This window comes from Ylistrum balloti, unplaced genomic scaffold (genome assembly GCF_031769215.1).
Source record: "Ylistrum balloti isolate Yb309-2 unplaced genomic scaffold, AGI_CSIRO_Ybal_v1 Utg369672, whole genome shotgun sequence".
In the NCBI taxonomy this organism is placed as follows: Eukaryota; Metazoa; Mollusca; class Bivalvia; order Pectinida; family Pectinidae; genus Ylistrum; species Ylistrum balloti.
Genome location: NW_026781917.1, coordinates 2,014,995 through 2,029,357, shown reverse-complemented (window position 1 = coordinate 2,029,357; position 14,363 = coordinate 2,014,995). Strand labels below are relative to the sequence as shown.

The window sequence follows — 14,363 nt, the reverse complement described above, 5'->3', positions numbered from 1 at the left end:
GGAAAATTGACATTTGAACATGTGACATTTACATCTGAATGACCTCAGACAATTTAATCGCTTTGCGTTCAAGGTGAAGGTCAGGCAAGAAATCATGACGTCCTTTCATTTACAAGTTACAACTTCTATTACAGTTTGAAGTGTTTGTTGCATGACTGGTCTTATGTGAAATGAAACTTTAAATGTAACAAAAAAACAAGTTGCCAGTCAATTTGACAGAAGTAATATCTGTAGCTGACGTAGTGAACTAGCCATGAAAATACCTGCGTTAACACCTTCATATCACAACCCATGTGCCCCTCATATCCATGAAAAATAACATAGAAGGATCCCTTATAACATCAAAAAATAACATAAATCAACAAAAACACCTTTAACCCTCATAACCACTAAAAATATATCCTGACATTAACAAAAGTAAAACCCACTATTCCCTAACAGGAGATTTATATTAGGTTTAACTTATCTTAATTTTGTAAAGCACACACCAAACAGAAAATCCAAAGAGAATTGGCGTCAAAAACTTTTCAGGTAATGATCTGTATGTACTATTCACTATTCAGCAGACAACACACATTTTATATTCATAAAGACACACAGCAGATTATTCATAATAAAAATTTGAATGAAAATAAAACCTATAGTCTGCAGAAAGAAGATGAAAATTTACGTAATGCTCTTTTCATGACTTGTGTTTATAATGTTTAACATTTCACAACCTGTCCCCAAATCTGGATTCCTTGTGCTGGTTCAGAATGCTAAGGGACTTGGCATGGCTCTCCATGGTTACCATGGGGTCGCTTACAAGGGGAGATAACACCAGTAACATGTAAAAGTAATAGCCACTAATCGCTAGATGTAAAGAGCTCTCTTGGGACTGTCACATCCTCAAGCCATAATCATTTATCATCGTATGAGACATAAAGTTAGCTACATACCTTAAACACTGCCTATGTTTTCTCACAAAAATTCTTAGCACAAACAGGTATTCACAAGCAAACAAAACCGATACAAATTGGTAGATCATGTATTGTATCTTATTTCATCTTTTTAAATATCTCAGTAAAGCAGTTTAACTGAAAAGATATGCAATATCAAAATAATGATATTTGGAAAATTTTCTACAGAATTACAAAGAGTGTCCAATTCCAGAACAGAATGATTTAAAAGGTGTCCAGAATTTTAAACATTGGTGTAAACAATATCCAACTCAGATAGGAGTGTCTTTAAGTTACGTATCTATTGCAGAGGAAATGAAATTTGGCCAAGTCCAAAGTCACTGTTCAGTTAAGACCAGTCACTAGCACGGAAGTTCTAAGAACACAACCAATAGATAAGTGTGTCATTATGATGACTACACGGTTACCATGTAGTCCTCAATGTGTAGTCACAATTCTACCACTCCTTACTCAAATTCAAAGAATTTGTCTGTACAACTCACACTAAAAGGAGTCACAATTCTCACTAAAAGGAGTCACAATTCTACCACTCCTTACTCAAAATCAAAGAATTTGTCTGTACAACTCACACTAAAAGGAGTCACAATTCTACCACGCCTTACTCAATATCAAAGAACTTGTCTGTACAACTCTCACTAAAAGGAGTCACAATTCTACCACTCCTTACTCAAAATCTAAGAATTTGTCTGTACAACTCTCACTAAAAGGAGTCACAATTCTACCACTCCTTACTCAAAATCTAAGAATTTGTCTGTACAACTCTCAGTAAAGACCAGTCACAATTCTACCACGCCTTACTCAAAATCTAAGAATTTGTCTGTACAACTTTACATTACTTCTGTAACATCAGCTCTACTGCAAATGCTGAATGCCACATAATACCCTAAGTCAAAGATTTCCAGGAAAATTTTTGACCTAGCGATACTTTCTGTCTACGTTGTACACAGATGTGTATTCACAAGTCAAATAACGGTGAAATTAAAAGTGACTTTTGGTCATTTGGGAGGGAATTTATCTTACTGTTAATTCAGTTTTAGCCCCTATATGATTCTGTTACGTTCTTCATGCTGGTTATTATAGTGCAAATCTAATAACTGTGAAGGTGTGAAATCAATTCTGTTTTCTCTTTTTTTTCCTTTGCTATATCTTCAATAAATCCAGTGATCATTTCCCTATGCTTTATCACCAATTTTTCAATCAAAGATCTGTGTTCACAAATCAGTTATTTTGATTAATGTCATGAAAGATTTTTGAAAGCTGTGAAAAGTTAATAAGAAATAAAGCAATTTCTTCTCTACTTTTCCACTGAGATTGTCTTTGACACACAAAAAATTATCCTTGAATGATTATCTTTCATTGATACTCAATAATTATACTTGAATGTTTATCATTCCTTGATACAATAATTATCCTTCAACTTTTATCATTCAATCAACACATCAAAGAGTATCCAAAATAGGTCAACCATTTGAAAACTTTGATAAATAAAAAAATGACTCATTCCACTACAATGTCCCAAGGTCATAACATTTTAATTAAGCACCTTGACACAATTAATTTGACCAAGTAGCATCAGGTTGTTTTTTTCTTGCCCAGGGGAAAAACCTCTACCTTTGCTCTGACGAAGCCTAAAATCTCACGGGTATAAAACAAAATTAAGTAGCACTCTTACAAACCCAGCAGTTTACAGTAAAACTTAGCACTAAATCACGGAGAGTCACAGTCAGATATCACAGACAACAGATTCCAACTCATAAATTTTAACATCCCCTACAATTTGCAGGATCTCATGGAAGCAAAAATGTTGAAAACCATGACAATTCTCCTAGCACTCCGTTGGGAACACACAATCTGGTAACAAAGAACGTCTACAAGCGCCCCCTGGAGGGAAAAACTCAATTTAGTTGCTAACATCAAGTAGCGCCCTCTACGGAGGGGAGCAGAAAATACAACTTCAGTAAGAACTACAACTCACTCAATTTAACACGTCAATCTGATCTCTGCAATATTCATGTAAATACTGTCCCTATGGGAACTGGTAGTCTGATGTACATTGGCATGTTGGAGTAGTGTTGACGCAGTGTCTCCTTTTCAGGTGTAAATTACAACAGACTTGTAAATTGTAACATTGGTTTGCATCCCTACCCACTCCTTCATCGCTCTAATTAACATAGGCCACCCCACGACACAACCAGACATTTCAGACATTGCAAGTCACTAAAATTTGTTCTATTTGGACGACTAGTCTTGAATTATCGGATATTTTTCTTCTTGTGTTTAAGAGTACATTCTGTAATCTTTCAAGACCACATAAGGACTTTCGATCTTTTATCTAAATCCATATATTATAACTGAAATTATCAAATACTTTTCTTGGCTTGTATCACTACATCTGAAATGAAGACAAAAAATTTCTATTTCTTTTTTAGCAATATTTAAAAAGAAATCTATCTTGAGTGAAATTGTTGTCAAGGTAACAATGCTTCTGAACTGGACACTTCAGCCTCGTAAACTTCATTACACTTAATCACGAAAGTACAGTACTAAAACTCGAGAGATCAGACAATTTTATTTATTTTCTAGGAGTAAGCTAAATTTCCTTACCCATTTGTACCTTACCTAGAAGTGCAGCATGTACATAAATTGCATTTGCAAATTGATTGATTTTGGAGATTTGGTTTTATTTTTTCTTTTCCGAAAACATACATGAGAAATTTAAGTAAAATTGTATGTCTACAAACATCCATAATAGATAATCCAAAAAATGTTTGACATGCAAAATGTGGAATTATATATATCACTATCGAATAGCCAAGATAAATAAGGAAAACGTTCACCATCAATACGGCTGATCAGAGAACAAGCTTGATCTTGAGACAAACTGTAGCATATAATGTGAATATTACACAATGAGCACCAAAATCCTGCCGATCAAACCTTCTCAGTCCTCTAGAACGCTAATATTTGAACTAAGACACTGAAGCATTACACATGTCAAATTCAGCATCCGCAACATGGACTCTGTAGACCGACCTTAGTTTTTATTATTCATGCAAATAATGAAACCGAACCATTCAACTGACAAACCTTCACCTGCTGAAGTGCCAAAAGTATCTGAAAACACTGATAATATTTGGTTTTTGTCAGACATATTACAGAAACCTTTTTTATTATGTTTAATTAGTCCTTATCAATATGAAAGCTGATTCTCGTCAATGTGAATAGGACAATATGGACAACCTATCAGTAGAACTTTTGAACATTGCTAATGTAACTTGATATCAACCTACCAAGTAGGTACTCTATGGTTATCATTATAATCCTATTGCTGTGGTCAATATTTGTAAACAACTGGCCAAAATCCATTTACAGTTAATACCTCAAAGACACAAGAAACAAACTGAAATACCCTTCAGACCACAAACTGACCAATTGCAAATTAAAAGCTCCTTGGGTAGATAAAACAGTGAGATCAACCTCATCTTGTATCAATACTGATCTGTTCATTGATACCTTTCTGAGTAACTTAAGGTCATATCATTATCAAAAAACATTCCGAGATATCAAATTTGAAAATCAAAATTTAAACATGTATTATAAGAAAAATCAAATTACTGATTCATTTTTTCTAATGGAAAGAAAAGTATTGATATTGCTACTTAAAAGATGGAGGGCAGAATGGACCACAGAATCAAAAGGAAGAGAATAAGCAGATATCAGAAAAAGAAGGGAAAAGTAAAGGAACTAGGAAACTAGAATACAGAAAAAAGAACACACCAGAGGAAGAATGAAAATGATGTGGCAATGGAAAGGAAAAGACATGGTAAAAAAGCTTCAGCTCGAAAGGAAGAGGAGGAGGGGGGGGGGGGGGGGGGGGGAGGGGGGGGGGGGGGGTTGGGGAGGTGGTGAGTCGGGATGAGTGGGGGTAAGGGGAGATGAAGAGCAAACTTCTAAATATGAATAGTGGAAAGAGAAAAAAGTGGTTGATAGAAAAAGGGGGGAGGGAACATGTGTTGCTTAAGAAAGATGTAGAGGGGAAAATTCATCTGGATAATGGGGAAGGGATGATGAAAAATGGAAGGGGAAGGAGAATGGTGAATAGAACACATGTAAATCTGAAGATGGTACAAAGGATAAGGAGGAATTTAGATGTCCTTGGTAATATAGAATACACATACAAACTTTGTTTTGGGAACATAGAGGGGACAGATAATAGACAAATACAAGGGATTAGGATTAGTTCAAACATCCTGTGAACAAGCTTTAGAGACTAGAACTACAAACATTGTACTGGGGTTATAGAGGGGACAGATAATGGACAAATACAAGGGATTAGGATTAGTTCAGACATCCTTTAACAAGTTACAGAGACTAGACCTACAAACTTTGTACTGGGGTTATAGACATCCTTTAACAAGTTACAGAGACTAGACCTACAAACTTTGTACTGGGGTTATAGAGGGGACAGACAATGGACAAGTACAAGGGATTAGGATAAGTTCAGACATCCTTTAACAAGTTACAGAGACTAGACCTACAAACTTTGTACTGGGGTTATAGAGGGGACAGACAATGGACAAGTACAAGTTACAGACATCCTTTAACAAGACTAGAACTACAAACATTGTACTGGGGTTATAGAGGGGACAGACAATGGACAAGTACAAGGGATTAGGATAAGTTCAGACATCCTTTAACAAGTTACAGAGACTAGACCTACAAATGTTGTGGTATGTTGTTCTAGCTACTCTCAACATGACAGTGGAATGTTTTCAGTCATTTTCATGATCAGGTGCCAGTAATAAACCTTCACCTGTCTGGAATTCCATGTACCATATATTAGTTAGCTTAGGAAGCACTGTTGTTTGTACATTTAAACACTTAAATTATAGTTTACACCCCACAAAACAGCAATCTAAACTTATATTATCTCATTTTCCATAAAACATTGAAAAATTATTCCAGTTTAAACAGTCAGAAATTGAAAGATTTAATTTCTACTTACGTCCACTTATGCTAACAATGCTGAATGTGATTTCATCCAGACACAAAGTAGAGAACGATATCCATTATTAGCTTTGTAACATAGGTAAATTAGGTCTCAGAATTTACAATCTGCATGTCGGTAATTTGTGTCTATTTATTCGGTGAATTCCTGAGTGAAAACAGAGCCATGTAACCTCGCATAACACACTGTCCAGACCACGCCCAACAGCTAACACGGTAAAATGTCAAACCATCACCCATTTGCAATTATAGCTTTCTCTATGACGTAAATCTCTGTCCCTAAGTTCAAAGTTAGACCATAACAAAAAAAGCATTTTCAATCTGGGCGGGGGTGGAGCCAATTATGTGTCTTAAAAATTAAATTATTTTATTGTCAGATGACTGAGTACACACCAATATGACACAACATCCACAACAAAATGTCATTGTACAATTTTTCATTTTAATTGTATTACCTAGGTCTATTTATCCAACACATTGTCAGCTTCAAACACTCTAACAAAAAATGAAACCAAACTTTTTTAAGAGAAATCTTAAACAAATATTTTGATATCTGAATAGTGACCAATTTTCACAAGTCATGTTTTTTCATTTGAGACTTATTTAGCTTTTATTGTTTTTTTATTGTTTTGGGGGGATTTTTTTTTAGATAGCTTAAACTAACCAAACTTTGAGCAAAGAATCTTTGAATCATTTACTGTAATTAGGCATGATACCATATTAAAGACAATTAATTTAGCTTTAATGTTTTATCATTCTGTTACTGCCTTATGTCAATGACATATATAAAATATTCTGACTCAAAAACATCATTCTTTAAATGAAACAATTAATATCAAAGGATATTTCTCATGGCTTTTCCAGTAAAATGTCCTATCACTTAAATATCTAAAACTGAATTACGTAACAAAAAACAATTAATATCTATTAACAACAATTTCTAAATCATTATGAAAAGTAATCTTTTTGGTGTAAGGTAAATATTACTTTTTCTTTAGATAATTTTTTATCCATAAGGCATCAAAAAGTTTCCTCATGGGTCCAACTTCACTTAAATGTAATAAATAACATGGCCAAGTGTGTTCAGTTTGATCAAAATCTGTCTAAGGACACTAGCAAAATTTTCTAAAAGATAGCTGTAGTGACCTTGACCTTACAACTTTGAAACTTTTTGTAAATATTATGATCCTTCATAAAGTGTTTGAAGTCTGATTAAAACTCTTTGAGAAATTATGCTGCTGGATCCCTGACAAGAATTTTCTAAAAATAGTTATGGTGGCCATGACCTTGACCTAAAATGAAATTCCATATTAGTAAGAGATAAAATAGTTCCAAATCCCTCAAAAAATGAAGCCACTAAAGTGCTGACAACATTAGGTCATGTATATTCACACAATGATGTACGTCTGTTAAGTGCATTACTGAAAGGACCATCCCTATATATTCTCCCTGACATTCATCAATGTAACCATCAATTCACATTTATAGCTTAAACCTGAACAATTGTTTTGCTTCTATGTACACTTCTTACGTCACAGGAAAACAAAAGAAGATGAAAACTTAGCTCTTGAGCAACAACGCTTTCAACTGATACTGTATAAGCAACTCACCTGACACCAAAAGAGGTTCTAAAAAAAGTCATTGATAAAGTTACAACACTTCAGACATGACGTCACATCATGTTCTTTAAATGTCAAGATGTCATCAAGGGTGGCAACTTATGGCCATCCCTATGCTTTACCTCCCACTCAGCCATAGCTTCATATTATAACGGCTTTGTCACTTTCTTTCTAATGCTACCACAAAGCTAAATGTCAGCTCCAGGAGGACAAACGAACCACCTAGTGAAGCATCAAATTATGTTTTTGTTGTCGAAAAATTTCACCGTTGATGGTAAAAGCATCACACCAACACAAAAAAAAGGCCATGACTTCTATCATCAGCTATGTTACCTACCACAACTAATCTGAAATTCCAATATTTCAAATTTTCTGCATGTAACATTTGTTTATCACATGTCTTGTTTTTACAGACATTGCAAGTTTTATAAAGAAAAATAATTTGAAGAATTTTCAAGTTTTTAGTGAATATTTTGTATAAATTTAAATGTTAAGTTGAATATGGAACAATGAGTTAAATATAAGTATGTGTACATCTGAACTACAACAGCTAACTTTCTCTAAATATGTATCATAAATATGTATCTTCACTATAGAGACCATGGCACTACTGAGACCACCTTGCAATGAAAAGATCAATTTTTAACAAATCCCAGTTATCAGTTTTGCATTAAATGTAATCTAACCAGAGAGGTTTCACTATATTAATGTAACACTAACTTTGATAATGGCTAATATTCAAATAATTTCATCTTTCTTTGACTTGATCAAGTTCGTCAAATTAAAAAAAAACATTCATGAAACACCAAATGTCTTTGAAAAGTGACCTTGACCTTTCTCAGAGTCTGCATTCCAATTTATCAAATTAACTTGTTTCTAAAAAGTAAACCAACCTGAACAGAATTGCCTTTGCAGCATTGTCTTCTACATAATATACTTTTAAAGATTCTTTTTAATAGGTTGATGGAAATTTAAACATCATCATCAAGGTCTAACACATGAGATATTTATAGATAACTGCAACTATCTTATAACAAATCGAGAAGGAAAACATTTATATGTACCTGGTAATACCAAAATTTCCTGGACAATAACACAAACACATTTATCATATTTCACTTTTCCTAATTAGTCTTAAATAATGTTCATCAGTAACGGCCTACAAGAGAACAAGAGAAGTAATCACCTCATTGACAATATCATAATACTGTATTGAGAAACATTTTCCATGACAAGGTCAGATGATGATAAAATGTTATCCTATTGCATTGGACCCACAACCAAGGCCAATGGGCTTCTTATTTAGTTACACTATTGTAAGCATCAGTGTATCATACTTCCTATGGTCAAGATTGAAACAAATGTCATACCAAAAGCAGATTACTTTAAAGATATTTTCAAATGTTTAGTGTGAGGGCTATTTTTCACTGGTTTGAGATGGGAGGCATTTTGTCACATTTCAGGAAGAAAATTGGTGAATCGTACAGGAAAGTTTTAAAAGAAAATTGTGAGTTTTTAGAATTTGGCTTAAATATGAAATAATTTTAATTGGGGAAGGGGTCCATTATCTACCCAAAAATCAGAAAATCTTAAGACCATACATGTACTGTGTATGTCAATTTTAGTATACTTCTCATTGTTGAAGATATACTGAAACATATGAAACTTCTAAACATGGCATTTCTTTTGCACTGCCTTTTTTTGGATGGAGAATGACTGATGTATGAGTATTATGGGATGGAAATTGACTGATGTATGAGTATTATGGGATGGAAATTGACTGATGTAGGAGTATCATGGTATGGAGATCAACTGATGTATGAGTATTATGGGATGGAGAATGACTGATGTATGAGTATTATGGGATGGAAATTGACCGATGTATGAGTATTATGGGATGGAAATTGACTGATGTAAGAGTATCATGGTATGGAGATCAACTGATGTATGAGTATTATGGGATGGAGTTTGACTGATGTATGAGTATTATGGGATGGAGTTTGACTGATGTGCGAGTATTATGGGATGGAGTTTGGCTGATATATGAGGATTATGGGATTGTTCTTGACTGATGTATGAATATTATGGGATGTAGATCGACTGATGAATTAGTATTATGGTATATATATTTAATGATGTTTGAGCACTATTTACCAGACAGATGAGCACATTAAATATTACAGAAAATGTAACTTACCAATGGCTGATCATTTGTATCACTTAAATCTTCATCTTCTTTCATACTGTCAATAAAAATTGTTTTAGATGATTAATAAATTCCCAAAGTGTCTCTGATATTTGTATTAATATTCATTTTTCATTCATTTTTTTTTTCATTTGTTATCAAAGGCGAAACCAATGCCTACTTATACCTCAACACCAAATGAAAAACTGTTCAGTGGACGACAGATCTACATTAACAATAAGAAAATTTTGTATGGGAACCTACTGCAAGAATATCTTCTTCAGAAATTTTGTCTAATAAAAAACAAAAAGATGGAGGTTGACAGCTTTGTATGACACACAATCCTTCTGGCTAGAAATGACAATATTTCAGAAAAGAAAAAAAAGTTGATTGCAGACGCTAAAAAAGTGAACATCCAATCATATTGAAATACTGCTTAGTAATAATTTTCTCCACCATGACACCTTTGTCTAGACATAAAATTACCATATATATGAAGTTTCCTCAAAAAGAATTCTGTGTTTAGAAGTAATTGTCTGAATGGAGATTTTGGTACAGGATACGAGATTAGTTTGGACTGCGTACTGATGCTACTGTCACATCTATGTTAATCCTGATATACTTTTTAGCATCATATATAGTCATTCAGGAGTTATAAGTTGGTCAAATTTATATATAAAACCTCATCATACTTTTGAAAATTACAAAAATTTGAACTTTGAACTCTATTCCTGTGACCTTGAAGTGTAATGGTTACAGGGTACAATAAATTGAAATGCTAAAAGAAACAACAAAATGTTTTGCAAAAAGAAACATTTAAATAAACTTCTATTGCAGAATAAAGAATGCCCTTGATTTTTTGACGATAAGACAATTCAACCAAAGTCACAATCTGTGTATTTCGATTTCTTCTGATAGGAAAAATGTTTATCATCAAATCAGTAGTTAACTAAAAGCAATAAGGCCCTTGTTCACACCATTTAAGGAAACTCATTCAATTAAGAGTTCCAAGTCGAAAGGATTTTTTGGGGTTTTTTTTGCCTTCCCAAGGACAGACAGTGAAAATTCAATAACCATGACAAATATTTAGTGCTGGTAGTCGAATGTGTTGTGTGACATTAGTGTGAAATACAGCTGTACCTTGATTGGTCAGACAGCGTCAAGCACACCTCACAATTAAGCAACCTCCAATATCAGCTCATCTAGAAAATGCAATTAGCGAATTCTGTACTACAAACCATTCTTTATAGTTACCATGACAACCCTGGCAATGGCTCCACCTTGAAATTCCGAAAAGCAAGACAAGATTTTCAATTGCTTTCCACCTACCACAAGCACGAAAACTCCAAACACCCATCAGACTCCTAATTCCTCATAGTTCAAAATGTCCACAACAATATAGAGTAAATCACAAGAATGTTTTCTGTCATTGGATTATATGTCAGATCTCCCACAATGCACTAGTATTAGAATCAAAATGCCCACTAATACCTGAGCCATCATGACCTTCTACTTCCTAACTACCATTCAGTGGTCCAACAAGCAATGGCAACTATCCAAGGCCTTTACAAATTGGCAATGACAACAAACACAGAGTCTGACAGACCACTGACAAGTAGCACTATTTTCACTGGACTACTTACTTCATTATACGTTCCTGAAATCGTGCTTCCTCATCATCTGGGGAAAAAAAATAATTCAGAAACTAAACAAAAGTATACAGCAATATACTGCTCAATGCAACCTCCCTGAACTTTTCATATACCAAAATAATCTTAATTTTGATAACGATATTAAGGCTGTATCTAATGATACTAAGAGTTATCTCCAATTATCATCAGCAAATATAACTAAAACTGACAATTTCAGATAGAAGTTTGAATTTGAGAGGTATGTTCAAATGGTCCATGGGCAGATTCATTTGAAATGGTTCATAGCCACGTGACAGGTATATATTTTAAGTGTTAGATGTATTAAAGGATGCTTATCATGCAAAACATCATAATCATTTTATCAATACCAAGTTTCAATGAAATGCCATCAAACATAAGAGTTGAACTTGCACATATAATATTCTGGGCAGATGGAGACAGGCAGATAAGGTAATTTTTATACAACCCCCCTCCATCCTCCCCAACCTTGACGTGTTTTGGGAGGGGGTATAAAAAGAAATTGAAACACAAAAATAAACAAGTTGCATATGAGATTCATGTTTGGTTATGTGAAATTCATGATGTTTTCAGGCAAATGTGAACATTTTTGTTTGACATCAGTCTGTAAAAATATATATGTCAAGTGTCTAAGTGTGGATTAACTCCAGGGATTGCCAGCAAACAAAACTTGAGAGAATTTTTTGTCAAAAAATGTGGAAAAAAATTGGAAGAGTCAAGAAACTGGAAAGTTATTTTGTTGTGCTTTACAAATATTCAATATGTCATACATACATTTCTCTCTTTAACAATATATACAATAGGTGAACTGTAAAATTGTTAACTGTCTTGGCATTTATATATATGTCTATCCATCGTTACTGTTTTTTACTAACGTTAACTTCACCAATCTATTTTAAGAATATGTTTTCACATAAACCTCCATGATAAATGTAAACATCGTGCGACATTTAAATACCACATGACAGTGTACATCACGTGTGCATGGGTCGGATTATCGAAAGCATGTGGGAGTTGAGCTCGGGGGATGGGGGATATTGGATAAGATATATATTGTAAACAATTCCAATGCGGGCTTGCCTGGAGTTATGCAGCTTCACCGTCAGTGACACAGTTGAGTGACCCCGGTAAACACAAACAATCGATGGCTCTGCAACGTGCGTCACAGGAACAGGTCTTGAAATGTTTATATTTAAATTCTCTATTGGCAGTTGGCCCCAGTCTCGTGGGTCTAGACTAACATATAACGGTCCAAACACCGAGATGAGAGGATCTGTATAGCGCGAGGGCAAACTCCCATCAGCTGACGCCCTGTACACAGTGTATTATTGCTCATTCAACTGGAACGTGATCGTTACCTGTTTCAGAAAAATCCTCTTCGGCTGAAGTTCGTAAACTGTCTGTATTTCGGGGGGACATACTCTTCTGTTTCAGAGTCTCCTCGACTGCACCATCCGCCATGTTGACATTGTACTGAGGTTTGCCACGCCTTACATCCGGGAGCTCAGAACGGGACACACCCACTCCTCGGCCAGTGGGTGTGTCGGCGAGGGTTCACCACGGGTTACTGTCTGTATTGTCAATCATCGGATATTTCCGCCCGCTTGAGCAGACACGTTTTGCGCTTGAGTGATCACTTGTCTTGCCGATAACAGTATCTTGTTGTATATTACCGAGTGAGAACAGTGCAGATAAAACGGAGAAAAAGCAGACAGCTTTTGGACATGTGAGATACGGCTCCCCTCGGGCACCTTACCACACTCTATAACGTTGGTTCATTTGCTCTATACACAGATAGCACGGGATGTGATATACTGATAAAACGGCCAATTACAAGATTACTTTTTACAACTGCTATTAGCTTTTTTTACATGAGAATGATTTAAGAAATACGATAAACACACTGTGATAATTAAATTAAAACTGCGCAGTCTTGGTATTTTAAAATAATTATAAGGACAGGAAAACAACACCGCATATCGATTCTCATACAGCTAGTTGTAACTAATAAGGAATGTTGGAAGATATGACACTTTATTCAGATGGTCATTATACTGCCCAACAATGGTAGCACATCCTCTGAATCGCAATTCCCCCAAACCTATCCCAGCCCCACCCTCATGGCCACCCCAAACCCCCAATCATCAACTCCAACATCATGCATTTTACTAAATTATTGTAGACTTTTTTTTCTAAATGTTTATACATGTAAGCAAAACGACCTGTGTTTACTCTATTTCATCGCATTTTTATCGCGTTTAAATGTCTGATGTCTAAATTTTATTGTGATTTGAATAGTGAAATCATGGTTAAAACAGAAACTTTGCAAACATGCCAGTTTCTTGTGACAAAAAGAGACTGCATGAGGTATATGTAACAAATGCACTACACCTAGTTTTACGTCTCTGATTGGAGTTTACGCACTGTTATGGGAAATATTTTTTGACCGTTTGCAGCATCACTGGGTGATCCCAAGTACCTTGTATTTAGTTTATCTGTCCCAAGACATCCAAATAAGGAGAAATATAATGAAATATATTGTTGGTTTTTAATTGTTTTCCGATATCCGAACTGCCAGTATGGTTCGATAATCCTACCTGTGGAGGTTTGTGTGGGTTTTTTTTTTTTTTTTCTTTCTTTCCCGGGGAAGTTGAGAAACGAACCGGTCTTAAGGTGCCGTTGTGGTTGTGTCCTTGTATAATAGACTTTATTCACATCGCTCTGTACGACATTCGATGACCTGTCTCATATTGTTCAGTGAAGTAGCCACTAAAGTTTCTGTAAGTAGATCCCGCCTCAAAACAACCCCACCATCTACTATCATACAGCTGCAACACCGTGCGGAGAGTGAGATTAACGGAGATCTTATGTGATATAGTGTAAACGCGATACAAATAAACTGTCTGGCTGTTAAAAACAAATC

General features: G+C 34.9%; 1 protein-coding gene across 1 annotated transcript in view; it reads right to left on the bottom strand.

Annotated features, from left to right (window-relative positions):
• Positions 1-12,975, bottom strand: part of LOC132562872 (Krueppel-like factor 3) — a 54,108-nt gene extending 41,133 nt beyond the window's left edge. Inside the window, exons 1-3 of the mRNA XM_060227649.1 lie at positions 12,799-12,975; positions 11,414-11,450; positions 9,783-9,828 (exon numbers count right to left, since the gene is read on the bottom strand). Coding sequence (XP_060083632.1) covers positions 9,783-9,828; positions 11,414-11,450; positions 12,799-12,901 — 186 coding nt within the window. The 5' untranslated portion in view covers positions 12,902-12,975. The remainder of the gene's footprint in view (positions 1-9,782; positions 9,829-11,413; positions 11,451-12,798) is intronic.
• Positions 12,976-14,363: the final 1,388 nt, after the last annotated feature.